Here is a 16,875-nt window from a genome sequence, read left to right as displayed (position 1 = left end):
TCTGTATGAAGGACTATGTGGGGCCCATTTACTGTATGGAGGACTATGTGGGGCCCATTATTCTGTATGGAGGACTATGTGGGCCCATTATTCGGTATGAAGGACTATGTGGGGCCCATTATACTGTATGGAGGACTATGTGGGGCCCATTATTCTATATGGAGAACTATGTGGGGCCCATTATTCTGTATGGAAGACTATGTGGGGCCATTATATTGTATGGAGGACTATGTGGGGCCATTATACTGTATGGAGGACTATGCGGGGCCCATTATACTGTATGGAGGACTATGTGGGGCCCATTATACGGTATGGAGGACTATGCGGTGCCCATTATACTGTATGGAGGACTATGTGGGGCCCATTATACGGTATGGAGGACTATGCGGTGCCCATTATTCTGTATGGAAGACTATGTGGGGCCCATTATTCTGTATGGAAGACTATGTGGGGCCCATTATTCTATTATTCTCTATGGAGGACTATGTGGGGCCATTATTCTGTATGAAGGACTATGTGGGGCCCATTATACTGTATACTGGTTGGCCCGCGACTTTGTCCAAGTTTTTTATTTTGGCCCTCTGTGTGTTTGAGTTTGATATCCCTGATCTAGAATGAGGACTAAAGGGGTCTGGTTAATGTAAATTATGCTGCCCCACACCATAATCCAGGTAGAAGTACTGGAGTGATATTATCTGGTGAAGGCGATTTCTCCGCGTTGGCCACATGCCCTTTGATCTTACGCAACCGCACTGAAAGGCTATCATGGTTCAAAGCAAAACGGCACTGGAGGCAGGAACGGAGGTCTATCCTCTTCAGCGTTAAGTCCCGTGTTTGTCTTTGATACAATGATAGCTGGAGATTGATCTGGAGACCAAATGGGCATGTTTTGAAAATTTTGTTTCCATTTTTCATGATTTGTATATCAATAACATGTCTAGCAATCCTGTGATTTCCCAAACTCCATGACTTTTCCTTCTTGGTGTTGCAATTTCAATGTTGAAAAGTGTAGAAAGATGTTGTATTAACAGGTCAACCTGTTTGAGACTCCACAGAGCAGGTAGTAGTTCGGTAATTATATTACTTACAGACATATTAGATAACAGGACATGCAAATATATTGTCAGCTTCATATTATATTCTCTGAAACTGGAAAAAATGATACTCAATTATTAGTTTAGAATTGTTGATAACACGTTTTGCTCTATGTCCTGCTGTCACTTTTGTCAAAATTGTTGATGCTACAAAACAAGAAAAGTCAATATCTCTGTGAGCTAAAAGTAAGTAAAAACAATTTAAACTATCATTGTTTTTACATCTCTGTTCATTGTAACATTAGAGCTTTTCTTTATTGCTGGCCGTGTGAAAGTTTTCAGTGTTGTATTTTCCATTGTTATTACGTGTGTGCTCCACGTTGATAGATGTCCTGCATGTGGAGAAGTCACATACTGTCATGGCTGCTTCAACAGGCGTACAAATCTGTGAGGATGATGACTCCCATCACGAGGTAGGCTTTCTATTTTCTGGTTCATTTTAAGACGAGCAATGATTGCTTCTTCATCTGTAATTTGTATCTCTACAATACTGTACCCCCAGTGCTCATGGGGCAGGGGCTCTGCTCACATTGAAGACCACACTACACTGAACCTTACTAATGACAGTCAGCATCAGGAACTAGGAGCTCTTGATCATTTTTTACCCAATATTGTAACTGCCGTTCATATTATGTCCACTTCTGAGCACAAATTTGTATAGTTTTCAATAGGATAAGAAAGAGAACGACAAAGTGGTTGCTTCCTCTGGTGAGGACAGAGATTACACAAGATGCAACTCTGTTTTACAAGGTCATAATTCAATCCTGATTAGTACATATTCCCTTATTCAGGAGGACAGAGATTCGAGACTGGTTTCGCGAATTAAAAGTATCCAGTGAAGAATTTGGATATCTTAAGAGTTAGTTTAGTAAATCAGTAGTAAAGAAATTCACTCATTTGTAGATTACAGTGGAAATTAGAACAATTCTTTTAATATATTTTGGATTTCTGTGTAATAATGTAGAAAACTGATAACATTGTATTGCCATTAGAGGTTTATGATAACAATAAGGTTCAAGATTCCGCTTGGTGGACAATTTATTATGATCAATAATTCATTTTTGGTAAAGTGGTTACTTTGTTGATATCACTAAGGTCAAATCACTGGAAAGTATAAAAAGATAAAAGCGTCAATCAGCTGTTACCAGCACCATCCAAAGTTCTGTCATTTCTATAGCAGCCGTGGCCGGGTACTAGGGGGTGGATCTGTAGTACTCAGCTGACTACTATAGTTTTTACAGAGCTGCTGTGTTCTGGCAACATCCAAAAGCTTTCGGCCGGTGACGGTAACAGCTGATCAGTGGGGGTGCCAAGAGTTGAACATTCACTGATCAGAGATTGATAGCCTATCCTAAAAATGAGCCATCAGTATTGTGGACCTGGAAAACACCTTTGAAATTTTCCAACTTTTGTCCGGGAGATAGAAATCACAGACCGAGCGAAATGTTCATGCTGGTAAATGACTGTTAGATGCTGGAGTCAACAAATGTTAACATATGACAGATATTCTGAAGTCGGCATCTCAATGTATAGTGTAATTGGGGGTACTACAAGGTAGATGGACAGGCAATAATTGATCCAACAATTTATAATAAACTGGTCACAAGTGTATATGTGGTTCATTTAGTAATATGGCGAACTAGATTCTGGCGGGTCCACGGTGTGAATGAGAATCAGCTGTCCTGTAGGTTGGGGGACATGTTTGCCTTTGTGATAGACCAGAGTGCCCTGGATAACAGTCGCCACAACTTGTCCCCAAAGTAGGAATCCCAGGTAAGGTGTGAGCTGAAAAACACAGAAGCAGTATAAGAGTTGGACAAACCTATGACCACTAAGACTACAAAAATCACAGGGCTAGGACAATGGAACCATAATGGATGTGCCTGCTCAGGTCTCTTCTCTGGGTGCAATTTACTTCTATTGCTCTAACTCCAGTCATTGCATTTAAGTGACCATGTACAGTCCCATTCAAGTCCCATTCCACCTTCGGGCCAAGTTCATAAAAGTGTATTTCATGATCCGTATACAGACCACAATACCTAGTGTCTATAAGGCGGTAAGTTCAGTTCAGGAGACCCGCAGTCAGTCTGGGCATTATAGTCTGTTTACAGATCGTGAACCCGGCCTTAGTTATATTTAGTTTTTTATTATGCTTACTTATATAGCGCCATCATATTCCACATTGCTTTACAGAATTTTCCGTCATGGGTTCTGTCTGAATCACGTATTTCAGAGATTTACACGAAAACCCCAGTGTAAGCGCTCAGCGCAGGATAAATGTGAGCCGAGCCTTACTGCGATCTTTGGGAGGCAGAATGAACAAATCATCAGTAGGTGAACAATTTGTTTTATTTATTTTTACGCTGTTCCTCGTGCGGTATAGGAGATTAGACGACTCTATTCTCTGGGTCGGTGCGATTACAGCGAAACCAGATTTATATTGGGTTTTTATGTTTGGCCGCTGTCACACACTAAAAAAAAAACGTTTTGCATCGCCATATACTGAGAGCTATAATTTTTCTATATTTCGACATAGTCATGTCATGGCTTGTTTTTTGCGGGACAAGTTGACCCTTTTTAGTACAATTTTCGGGCACATAATGTTTATTGATCGCTTTCAATTCTAATTTTTAGGAGGCAAAATTAACAAAAACCAGCAATGCAGAATTATTTTTTTTTATCGTGGCATTTAGGGGGTTAAATGGCTCGAGGCAGTGCAGACACCGATCCTGGCAGTGACAGCCAGGGCTCGGCAATTACGTATGCTGAGCTCCCGGCTGCTATTGCCATTACATAAGTTACATCATAGGTCGTAAACCCCTTCCCGACTATGACGTAAACTTACGTCAAAGGTCGTGAAGGAGTTAATTTTCTGTTGACCTATTGAAGCATCACAACATAGCCACAACGCATGTTTCCCACAATATTACAGCAAAACAAAAAAAAATTTGAGCCAGAGCACATGTTGGTATGAGTGCAATGCATAGGTGTGCATTCACACTGTGGCCATTTAACAAGCAGAACCTAGGATAAAAAGAAATTGAGCAAATACCCTGTAGTATGCAAGTAAATATATAGTAATTCTTGATATAATTAACATAGGGTACTTCGTTAAAATTGTTTTAATAAAAAAAAAGTAAAGGCCATACCACCACGACAAGGTGTACCCAATCAGGACGGTACCTACCGTAACTCTTGTAATTCACCTCACTATGTGTCAGCAGACATAACAATATATAATGGCAAAGTAGGACCTGGTTCCTTACTGTTCAGACACCTGCCAGAGGAAAACTATATAAACAAAGTGAACAGCCCCCAAAAAAGGGGAGCCACGCACCAGTTTGTACAAAGTACAAAAAACTAAACCAAAGCCCAAAAAATTTGGGCCAGAGCATGTACTGGTATAGATTTAATGGCTACCGTGTGAATGTACAGCCATGTATTACCAATATATGCCATGGCTCAATTTTTTTTTGTACTTTGTATAAACATGGGCATGGCTCCCCTTTTTGGGCTGTTCATTTTGTTTAAATAGCCTTGTAACCCAAGGTCCTTGTTTTCAATTGGGTTGGAACGCAAAAACTGTAATAATATTCCCTAAAGAGCCCACCTAAATCAAACAACCCCGTCCACGCCAGTAAATCATCCTCTCTACGGCCTCACTCAGACGCCCATTTCTCATGTACATGTTCTCTGTTTTTCATGAGCAGAACACGTTCACATCATAGTCTATTGGGCTGTTCACATATCCATATTTTTTTTTGGTGGACTGATCGTCTCCACAACAAAAATGGAGACAAGTCTTTGATCTAATTTGTGGATCAAATTTCAAATTCAAATGAATGGGTCCATAATAAAGATGGACTTTATAGCACTTGGATGCTGTTTGTTTTTTACTGTATAATAGGTAGCAGAAGCTTTGAATTTATTTATTTTTATATGTGGAAAACTCAAAGATGAAAAATGACATTTTTTTTCTTGTATGCATTAAAAAACGGAGACCTGAATGAGGCCTTACTACAACACAGAGCATATTTTAGGAATCTGTTAGATGACAATTTAGGGTAGAGACTAACATACGTCATACATAACCATTAATACCTTGTTTTTATGATGAATATTCTTCTCTTGCACCTAGAAAACAACCAAGATTTACAATAATAAGACACTGTACATGCAGATAGATAGATCAGGGCATTGGTAAAGAGCCAAGTGAGCCCCATTGGAAGAACGGGAGGGCCCCTGATTATAGTGTTGGGTGCTCCCAACCAGGACAGAAGTTTGCTGTTCCCATCTCTTTCCATGAGTCCTCCACCCTTGTTTCTAATGTTAGGGTATGCACGATGCAGAAATGAAGCAGAAAATTTCTGCATGTTCTTGGCAGTCAAAAACGCTTGCAGATTTTACAAGCGTTTTTGCAGCGTTTTTACATGCAGATTTGACTTGCGTCTTTCAAATGCATTGGGACCTCAAATCCGCAGGCAGAAACGCAAAAAAAATGAACATGCTGCGGATTTTTCCGCAAGGAAAATCCGTTGCGGAAAATTCCGCAGCATGGGCACAGAACATGAAGATTTTCATTGGGGATCATGGGGCACGGATTACCAAGCGTTTTGCAAGCGTTTACGCTGCGGAAATTCCGCAGCAAAAACACTTGAAAAATGCATAGTGGGCACACAGCCTTAGTGTCTATAGAGTCCTTTGCAGGTTGTCAACACGTAATAACGAAGGGGACAGGATAATTTCTCCAGGGGGCACATGGGGACTACGTATATACTTGAGATAAATGTAAGCTTCTAATAGGGCTAAATAATAAAAATCTAATTATTAATAAAAAAAAAAAATAGTTCACTGTATATGTAATAAAGCTTAGTGGCGTCGCTGATCTTTCCATCTAGTTGCTTTATGTATTCATATTAAATAATCCGTAGATGGGGAATAGGTGTTTATACAGTGTTTTGCATGTCCTAATTGCCTACATATTACTGCGGCATATACAGAAGGTGCAACAATGTCTTTAGTACCCACTATTTTACTTACCTGAAATTTACTATCAGGATCCCAAATGACCAGGTCAGCATCGCAGCCTATTTTAATGGTTCCCTTGCGATCTTCCAGGCTGCATAATTTGGCTGGGTTGCTGCTCAATATACGAGACACGTCTGGCAATGAAAACCCCCGGATTCTTGCAGAAGTCCAAAAAAGAGACAGCCCTATACACATCACAGTGAAGTAAAAAAAGTGAAGCAATTGTCCTTACCTGTGGGGTATTCTTTAAAAAAAAAACACCATAGCCTATCTTCTTACCTAGCTGTAGAGACGAAATTCCTCCCCAGGCCTTCAGGAAATCTCCATCATGTAGGTGCTTGAGGTCTGGTGTGCATGGTGAGTGATCAGACACCACCATGTCTATGTTGCCCTGCAGAAGTGCATTCCATAGTGCCTCCTAGTGGTAAGGTTAGGAATTCCATATAGTTATTGTTTGCCAGCACAAGCAAATTATTGACAATATGAAACCAAAACACTGAGAGGACATACTATTTATACATACTTACTAAATTTTAATGCCATATCTTGTCATGTGGCAAAGCTTCTTAAAGAAGACCTTTCACCAAAAGTCTTTTTTTCACGTTGAACTGGACACACATTGTAATAGTGGCTGCAGAGCAGAAAAATACATTTTCTTTTTTTTTTTTTTTTTTTGTTATTTTGCCTCTTTGTGGCGGAGATATTAGCAATTAAAGCATTTGGCACCTAATAAGTTAATTTTTGTTAAGTCTAAGTGGGGGTTTACAGAGAATTTTCACTGGAGGTGTGTACTTCTTCCTACATTACCCAATAGCAGGTAGCAACACTCAGGAGAAAGAAGAACATGCCTGCACCATAGCTTAGAGCAAGATTCTCTGTCTGTGATGTAATGATACAGCTCTGATCTCCTGGTCTAACCTTCTGCATGATTAGAAAGTGCTTGTGTTGAGCAGAAATGACAAACACCTTTCAGATAAGGTCCTGGCAGACAGTGTGGGAGTAAGGCTAAGTGCCCATGATGCAGAAATGCTGCATATTTTTTCCGCTTCTCCCTGGCAGGAAAAAGGCATTCGGATTTTACATGCGTTTTTCCTGCCAGGTAGAAGCATTTGTCAAGTGTTTTTGCATGCATTTCTGCATGCGGGTTATCAAGCGCTTTCCAAGCGATTTTAGCATCACTTGGAAAAGTGCTTGACAACTTGGTTACACTATATAAATCCATGCAACCGGCATGAATTTATATAGTGTGACCAAGTAATAGTTAAAAAAAAGAATAAGAATGGTAAAAAATAAAGATTATACTTACCTTCCGATGGCCCCCGGTGTTTTCTCCGCTACGTCCGGTCTGTTGTATGGCTCGAGGTGGTGTGAAAAGACCTGCCATGACGTTATTGAGTCATGTGACAGGTCAGCGGTCTTTTTTAACAGGTTCTATGGTACCCGAGTCTGGATGAGAGTCTCCCCTTCTCCAGACCCGGGTACCATCTGCACATAGAATTGCATAATATCCGCTTGTGCACATGTGCTCATACGGATATTATGCGATTCAATTCAAGTCAATGGCGGCAATTACGCTGCGTGCCCACAAAATTAATGAACATGCTGCATATTTTTCAAAATGCATAGTGGGCACGCAGCCTGAGAGTCAGCACAACTGAGGTTAGCTGTGTCACATTACAAACCCGTCTAGCAGCTCTCCTCCTCTCATAGCACTTTCTAATCATGTAGGAGGTTAGACCAGGAGATCAGAGCAGCTTGTAAATACAGCTCACATACTAAGAAACCAGCTTTAAAGTATTGAGGTGCAGGTTTTATTTAAGCTCTGCAGCCACTATTACATTGTGTGTCCAGTTCAACATGAAAAATTTGGTTAAGGTCCTCTAATGTAAGTGCACACACGTTGTGTTTTGCTGCGTATTTGCAGCAGATTTTTATGTAAATTTTCAGCTGCGTCTGGCAGTACCAGCAAAGTGTATGAGAAACCACAATTCACTGTTCCCACATGTTGCTTTTTTGTTTGCTGTATATTTTGTTCCGTATTTTGTCACATAATTTTTCGCGTATTTTGCTGCATTTTTCACCCATAGGAAGTAATGAGTGGTCAAAAATACGCACCAAAATACGCAGCAAATACGCGCGTATTTGACGCAGCTAATCTCCTGCCAGAGAAAAGTTATCAGCAGATTTGGTGCAGATTTGATGCAGAAAACGTGCAGAAAAAACACAACTTGTGTGCACTGAAAAGAGCTGATATTGATTTTTAGTATTGCTATATCTAGTAGGTGGCACTACAATTCCTGTCCTCTTCATCTCTACAGAGGCTATATGCACATTATAAAATAGGTTGACTGCCAAGTGACACTAGCGGTGAACCAAGACTGGACCAATTTTTATTTATAATAGGAAAATGATATCTATATCAGTTGACTAATGATGTCTCAGGAAGAATAAGCATACCTTATTGCTGTGTCCTCTCACAGGCGGGCAGCACTTATAGTATGTAGCTCCTGGCGGTATGTTTTCAGCACTGAGGGTCAGATAATGGTGAGTGGTCTCTACTGTGATAGGTGCCCCTGCTTTTTTTGCCTTCCTGATAATGGGGAGTGATCGTGCTGATGAGAGGTGTACAATGTGACAGCGGACTCTGGGTAAAGAATTGTAAGGTTTTGTTATTTATTTAAAAACATCAAGCAAAGTATCACTTTAATTTATATAGAGCAGTTGCCCTCTTCTTACTTGTCTGTGTGAGTTAGTACTTATTTACCCCCTAATTTAACAATTCTGGAACTTTATTCTTTAGTGTTTTGCAGCTAAATCTGAAAAGTCAGTGCTGTCAACAAAGTAAGAAACATCTGAACAGAACTTTAACAACTTGATTACAAGGACAATTAAAAGTTTACAATGCGCATTTTTTAGGGGAAAATGCTTTACCATCTTTGTTTCCTATGGGGAGTTTGAAAAACAACAAATATGATATATATATATATATATATATATATATATATATATATATATATATATATATATATATATATATATATATATATATATTTTTTTTAACGTATTTACCAAATACTAACTTGTACTGTAGACAAAGATCAGCCACCATCTCAACCGCAGAAACTTCCATGTGATCTAAACGGGAGTTCAGAAATGTTTCATACTGTGTAGGATCTAAAAAACATCAACACGTAGAACATACAATGTAATTTTTAAAATGCAAAAATGAAAAAAAAAAAATATTTTTTTGCCTAAAATACAAAGGAAATGTGTTATCTTTAACTTTAGGCCTTTTAGAGATCATTTCATCTTCAACTTGCTTAACTGTTCACAATTACAGTAATTTTGAGTAGGGGTGCCCAAACTTTTACATGCCACTGTATTAACATAAGGGTTTTGCTTTATTTCATGACTCAGATACCTTCCTGCAACTTTTGCAAGACAGAATAGTTGCTTTTTTTTCTTTTTTTACTATAACTTTTGTTTATTAGTGGATTTTTTTTTATTATTTTTAAATAAACCGCAGAAAACATAAGGTGCACTTTTAGTGACTTTAATAGAGATGCCTATGTAAAAAAAAGGCCACACCCAGAGCATGCTGCATTTAAAAAAAAAGCGACATGCTAAAAACAAAAATGTATTACTTTTCGGTATATTTTTTATTTATCTTTTTATTGTATATTAATGATAGCTCCTTACCTCCAGTGATTGGCGGCACACTTCTTGTATCTTCAAGTTCAGCATGAAACTTTAAAAGCAAAAGATTTATTCATAATTATTATTATTATTAATAATTTATATAGCGCCATTGATTCCATGGCGCTGTACATAAGAAGGGGTTACATACCAAATACAGATATCACTTACAGTAAACAAACTAACATTGATGGAACGGTACGGAGGGAAGAGGACCCTGCCCTTGCGGGCTTACATTCTACAGGAAAGGGGCAGAGACAGTAGGTTGAGGGATTGCAGAAGTTCCGGTGTTGTTGGTTGAGGTGGCAGCAAGCAAGGTCATGGCAGGCTCTAAGCATGTTTGAAGAGATGGGTTTTCAGATTCCGTCTGAAGGATCCAGGTGTGGTGGATAATAGGATTTGTTGAGGCACAGAATTCCATAGGACGGGGGATATTCAGGAGAAATCTTGGAGGCGATTGCGTGAGGAACGAATAAGTGTGAAGAAGAGAAGGAAGTCTTGGGAGGAACAGAGGTTACGTGAAGGAATATATCGGGAGATTAGTTCAGAGATGTACGGAGGAGAGAGGTTGTGGATGGCTTTGTAGGTCAGTGTTAGTAGTTTGAACTGGATACGCTGGGGGAATGGGAGCCAATGAAGGGATTTGCAAAGGGGGGTAGCAGAGGAGTAGCGAGGTGAGAGATGAACGAGTCGTGCAGCAGAGTTGAGGATGGACTGGAGGGGTGCGAGAGTGGTAGCAGGTAGGCCACAGAGGAGAATGTTGCAATAGTCGAGGCGGGAGATGATGAGGGCATGCACAAGCAGTTTAGTAGATTGAGGGTTGAGGAAAGGACGAATTCTGGAAATATTTTTGAGCTGGAGGCGACAGGAGGTGGCGAGAGCTTGGATGTGGGGTTTGAAGGACAGGGCAGAGTCAAGGGTTACTCCGAGGCAGTGGATTGTCGGTGCAGGGGAGAGAGTAATGTAATTTATTGTGATAGAGACACCAGGTGGGAAATATATGCGAGATGGGGGAAAGAAATGAGTTCAGTTTTGTCCACATAGAGCTTGAGGTAGCGGGAGGAGAAGAAGGAGGATATGGCTGCTAGACATGCTGGGATTCTGGACAGCAGAGAGGTGACATCTGGGCCAGAGAGGTAGATTTGGATGTCATCAGCGTACAGATGGTACTGGAAGCCATGGGATTTTATGAGCTGTCCCAGGCCAAGGGTGTAGATTGAGAAGAGTAGGGGTCCTAGGACAGAGCCTTGAGGGACTCCAACAGGGAGGGGGCGGGGTGAGGAGATAGTGTGGGAGTGGGAGACGCTAAATGTGCGGTTTGAAAGGTATGAGGAGATCCGGGATAGGGCGAGGTCTTTGACGCCAAAGGAAGAGAGGATCTGTAGTAGGAGGCAATGGTCAACTGTATCGAAAGCAGAGGACAGGTCAAGAAGAAGGAGTACAGAGAATTGTCTGTTAGCTTTGGCTGTAAGTAAGTCATTGGTGATTTTGGTAAGGGCAGTTTCGGTGGAATGGTGGGGGCGGAAGCCAGATTGTCGGTTGTCGAAGAGAGAGTTAGATGAAAAGTGGGAGGAAAGTTCAGCGTGAACGTGTTGCTAAAGAAGTTTGGAGGCAAGTGGGAGCAGTGATATGGGGCGATAGCTGGACAAGGCGGTTGGGTCGAGGGATGGCTTTTTGAGGATGGGCGTGATTGTGGCATGTTTGAAGGCAGCGGGGAAAGTACCAGAAGATAGTGATAGGTTGAAGAGATGGGTTAGGGATGGGATGAGTGTGGGGGTGAGGTTGGGGAGGAGGTGGGATGGGATGGGGTCGAGTGCACATGTGGTGAGGTGTGATTTGGAGACGAGACGAGTAAGGTCTTTTTCCGTGATGTTGGGAAGGGAGGTTATGGGGGTAGGGAAATGCTGTGGAAAACAAAGGCGTTGTGGTGGTCGGACAGTAAAGACTTGCCGTATTTGGTGAATCTTGTTTTTGAGGTGTGTGGCAAACTCCTCAGCAGAGATGACGGAGGTCGGAGGGGGCAGTGGAGGGCGGAGGAGAGAGTTAAAAGTGTTGAAGAGCGGTTTGGGGTTGTAGGATAGGGAGGATATGAGGGTTGTGAAGTAGGCCTGTTTAGCAGAGGTGAGTGCTGATTTGAATGCAAATGTTGCTTGTTTGAATGCAGTGAAGTCATCTTGCGTATGTGTTTTCTTCCAACGCCGCTCTGCAACCCTGGACGCTTGTCGAAGCTGCTTAGTGAGGTTGTTGTGCCAGGGTTGCCTGTTGACTTGTCGCGCTCTGCCATGCACAAGAGGGGCGACCGAGTCAATAGCTGATGCGAGAGTGGCATTGTAGAAAGCGGTGGCGCTGTCTCTGTCATGGAGTGAGGATATGGATCTCAGTGGTAGAACAGAGTCAGAGAATGTGTGAGTGTCTAGATGTGCAAGGTTTCTGCGGGGATGTGCTAGTTGCCTGACATGGGTGACAGGTGGGGAGGACAGGGATGAGAATGTGAGTAGATGGTGGTCAGATAGGGGTAGGGGGAGGTAGTGAGGTTAGATAGGAAGCAGAGTCGGGTGAAGATAAGGTCTAGTGTGTGTTCGTCAGTGTGGGTGGCTGAGGAGGACCACTGAGTAAGTCCAAAGGATGAAGTAAGCGAAAGGAGTTTGGATGCTGGTGACTGGCGAGTGTCAGTGGGGATGTTGAAATCGCCCATGATGATTGTGGGAATGTCAGCAGAGAGAAAGTAAAGAAGCCAGGTGGAGAATTGGTCAATAAAGGCAGTGACCGGGCCTGGAGGTCGGTATATGACAGCCACTTGGAGGGAGAGTAGATGCGGACAGAGTGGACTTCAAAAGAAGGGAGAATAAGGCTTTAATATATATGAATGGGTATTATTCATACAGTGCTGTAAAAATAAAAAGTCTCTGTGAGTTTTGCACAGTCCATGAAAAAACACGGACATGTGAATAGACCCATAGATTATAATGGGTACGTGTGGCATCCGTGCAAAACTGTCCCATACAAGGGTCTCCCAAGCAGCAAATATTACAATCATTCAACTGTACATTGTACATAAGTATTTAACTCCTTCCAGGCTGTATACAATGGGTGGATTGCAGCATGATTGCTGTCACAGATGCCATGATCCTCATGACTATTTTTAGTATCCTATATGTATGGGATTGTTCTGAGATTCAAAGATTCTGGTCTAAAGTTGTTAAAGGGAATCTGTCACCAGATTTTTACCACCTAATCTGAGAGCAGCATAATGTAGAGACAGAGACCCTGATTCCAGAGATGTGTCACTTACTGAGCTGCTTAGTGTAGTTTTGATAAAATCACTATTTTAAGAGCAGGGTATTATCATTAGTAAGCCTTCTGCCAGGTAGTCATCCATATTCATGAGCTCTGTATAACCACACCCCCAACAATGATTGGCAGCTTTCTGCCTATGCACAGTGTACACAGAAAGCTGCTAATCAGTGGTGTGAGAAGGGTTATACAGAGCTCAGTATTCATCTAAATCCTGATCAGATAAAACAGTGATTTTATCAAAATGACAACAAGCAGCCCAGTAAGTGACACATCGCTGGAATCAGGGTTTCTGCTCTGAGATAGGGTAGCAAAAACCTGGTGATAGATTCCCTTTAACATTCTGGCAAAAGTAGTGGAGGTCCCTATAGATCATTCAGCTGAGATGTTTAATCAGAATCTAAGATGAAGATATAGGGATTCATCATGATAAGATATTCCTTAGAAAAGCTCTTATTGGGAGGAAAGCTGACTGGGAGATCACCCGCTGTATCCCAATGGATGACAGTTTGTTAATTATAAGTTATGTCATGACGTAGAGCTGGTGACGTCTGCCTCCTCTTCATTCTTATCTTTATTTTATTGTAAGTAAGATCACATGATCACAACCTGTGATGTTTACATATTTAGATGTTAATATAATTCTTCAGCAAACAGATATAAAAAAATCTATGCTTTTCCATGTTCAAGTTTCTAGTTATTCCGCATTTTTCAAATCATATATACAGTGCCTACAAGTAGTATTCAACCCCCTGCAGATTTAGCTGGTTGACATATGCGGAATTAACTTGGCATTGTGACATTTGTACTGTAGATCAGCCTGGAAGTGGGAAATGCACTGCAGCAAATTTTTTTTTTTTTTTAAACGTTAAAAGTTAATTCAGAGTGTCATTTATTATTCAACCCCTCAAACCACAAGAATTCTGTTTGGTCCCCCTAAAGTATTAAGAAGTAGTTCAGGCACCAAGAATAATGAGCTTCACATGTGTGGATTAAAGATCTCTTTTGCCAGCCTTTTCTGACTATTTAAGACCCTCCCCAAACTTGTGAACAGCACTCAGACATGGTCAACATGGGAAAAACAAAAGGAGCATTCCAAGGCTATCAGAGACAAGATCGTGGAGGGTCACAAGGCTGGCAAGGGGTACAAAACCCTTTCCAAGGAGTTGGGCCTACCTATCTCCACTGTTGGGAGCATCATCCGTAAGTGGAAGGCTTATGGAACTACTGTTAGCCTTCCACGGCCAGGACAGCCTTTGAAAGTGTCCTCCCGTGCCGAGGCCAGGCTTGTCCGAAGAGTCAAGGCTAACCCAAGGACAACAAGGAAGGAGCTCCGGGAAGATCTCATGGCAGTGGGGACATTGGTTTCAGTCAATACCATAAGTAACGTACTCCACCGCAATGGTCTCCGTTCTAGACGAGCCCGTAAGGTACCTTTACTTTCAAAGCGTCATGTCAAGGCTCGTCTACAGTTTGCTCATGATCACTTGGAGGACTCTGAGACAGACTGGTTCAAGGTTCTATGGTCTGATGAGACCAAGATCGAGATCTTTGGTGCCAACCACACACGTGACGTTTGGAGACTGGATGGCACTGCATACGACCCCAAGAATACCATCCCTACAGTCAAGCATGGTGGTGGCAGCATCATGCTGTGGGGCTGTTTCTCTGCCAAGGGGCCTGGCCATCTGGTCCGCATCCATGGGAAGATGGATAGCACGGCCTACCTGGAGATTTTGGCCAAGAACCTCCGCTCCTCCATCAAGGATCTTAAGATGGGTCGTAATTTCATCTTCCAACAAGACAACGACCCAAAGCACACAGACAAGAAAACCAAGGCCTGGTTCAAGAGGGAAAAAGTCAAGGTGTTGGAGTGGTCTAGTCAGTCTCCTGACCTTAACCCAATTGAAAACTTGTGGAAGGAGCTCAAGAATAAAGTCCACATGAGACACCCAAAGAACCTAGATAACTTGGAGAAGATCTGCATGGAGGAGTGGGCCAAGATAACTCCACAGACCTGTGCCGGCCTGATCAGGTCTTATAAAAGACGATTATTAGCTGTAATTGCAAACAAGGGTTATTCCACAAAATATTAAACATAGGGGTTGTATAATAATTGACCCACACTTTTATGTTTAAAATTTAATAAAATTCAACTGAGCAACATAACTTTTTGGCTTGTAAGATTTATGCTTCTGTTCATAAAACCTACTCTCGTTTGCAGTTTGAAGGCTCTAACTTATTTGCATCTTATCAAACCAGCTAAATCTGCAGGGGGTTGAATACTACTTGTAGGCACTGTAGCACATTGTAACATCTGTCTGTCGTAGTAAATTCCCACATGCATAACTCTGTGATATATCAAGTATACATCAAGTATTTTGAGGTTAAACCGTAACCGTAACTCGTGGACCATTAGCACTACCTGAATCCCTTCTACCAGTCCAGTATTGAATCCCTTATCCACCAAGAATATGTACTGTATGTTTTAAGAAAATACCGTTATAACTATAGTTTAACCTTTGACCCTTTAGTTATTTTTTTTGCTTTTTGCTGAAATCCGACAAAAAAAAAGGAAAAATAAAGTTACATTGTTTATTTTATTATATTTTGTGTTTTTTTATGTAGCTATTTTATGACCCTAGCCCTAAATTTATCCCTAACCCTCAGCCTAGTCTTAAACCTATCTCTAGCCCTAACTCTAACCTTGGTCCTAGCACTAACTCTTATCCTAACTCTATCCCTGGCCCCAGGGCCGGCTCCAGGTTTTTCTGGGCCCCGGGCGAAAGAGTCTCAGTGGGCCCCTTTAACACATACCATGATTCATGATGCACAGATACCGCAGAGAAATATATATATATATAGTACAATGCAAAGATTTCACTTCTTACATTACATGAGTGATATCTATTGTAAATTCCACAATAGCTCAGAAACCGGCGAATCGCTCCACACAGTATACTGGCTCCATATAACGCCCCATACAGAATACTGGCCCCCATATAAGGCCCCATACAGAATACTGGCCCCCATATAACGCCCCATACAGAATACTGGCCCCCATATAAGGCCCCATACAGAATACTGGCCCCCATATAAGGCCCCATACAGAATACTGGCCCCCATATAAGGCCCCATACAGAATACTGGCCCCCATATAAGGCCCCATACAGAATACTGGCCCCCATATAAGGCCCCATACAGAATACTGGCCCCCATATAAGGCCCCATACAGAATACTGGCCCCCATATAAGGCCCCATACAGAATACTGGCCCCCATATAAGGCTCCATACGGAATACTGGCCCCCATATAAGGCCCCATACAGAATACTGGCCCCCATATAAGGCCCCATACAGGATACTGGCCCCCATATAAGGCCCCATACGGAATACTGGCCCCCATATAAGGCCCCATACAGAATACTGGCCCCCATATAAGGCCCCATACGGAATACTGGACCCCATATAAGGCTCCATACGGAATACTGGCCCCCATATAAGGCCCCATAAGGAATACTGGCCCCCATATAAGGCCCCATACGGAATACTGGCCCCCATATAAGGCCCCATACGGAATACTGGCCCCCATATAAGGCCCCATACACAATACTGGCCCCCATATAAGGCCCCATACGGAATACTGGCCCCCACATAAGGCCCCATACGGAATACTGGCCCCCATATAAGGCCCCATACGGAATACTGGCCCCCACATAAGGCCCGATACGGAATACTGGCCCCCATATAAGGCTCCATACGGA

The 16,875-nt window shown here is 42.0% G+C and overlaps 1 protein-coding gene across 8 annotated transcripts in view; it reads right to left on the bottom strand.

The window, feature by feature from the left end:
• Positions 1 to 1,998: 1,998 nt before the first annotated feature.
• Positions 1,999 to 16,875, bottom strand: part of LOC141259066 (allantoinase, mitochondrial-like) — a 202,745-nt gene continuing 187,868 nt past the window's right edge. For all 8 annotated transcript variants that reach the window (XM_073674520.1, XM_073674522.1, XM_073674521.1 and 5 more), the window contains 7 exons: positions 9,822 to 9,870; positions 9,203 to 9,296; positions 8,580 to 8,766; positions 6,402 to 6,540; positions 6,135 to 6,307; positions 5,196 to 5,228; positions 1,999 to 2,879 (listed from right to left, as the gene is read on the bottom strand). In XM_073674520.1, coding sequence (XP_073530621.1) covers positions 2,718 to 2,879; positions 5,196 to 5,228; positions 6,135 to 6,307; positions 6,402 to 6,540; positions 8,580 to 8,766; positions 9,203 to 9,296; positions 9,822 to 9,870 — 837 coding nt within the window. In that variant the 3' untranslated portion in view covers positions 1,999 to 2,717. The remainder of the gene's footprint in view (positions 2,880 to 5,195; positions 5,229 to 6,134; positions 6,308 to 6,401; positions 6,541 to 8,579; positions 8,767 to 9,202; positions 9,297 to 9,821; positions 9,871 to 16,875) is intronic.

This window comes from Phyllobates terribilis, unplaced genomic scaffold, assembly GCF_046119375.1.
Source record: "Phyllobates terribilis strain yellow unplaced genomic scaffold, ASM4611937v1 Scaffold_3__8_contigs__length_932513732, whole genome shotgun sequence".
Taxonomy (NCBI): Eukaryota; Metazoa; Chordata; class Amphibia; order Anura; family Dendrobatidae; genus Phyllobates; species Phyllobates terribilis.
The sequence above is the reverse complement of the archived record's forward strand: the minus strand, read 5'-3'. Positions and strand labels throughout refer to the sequence as shown.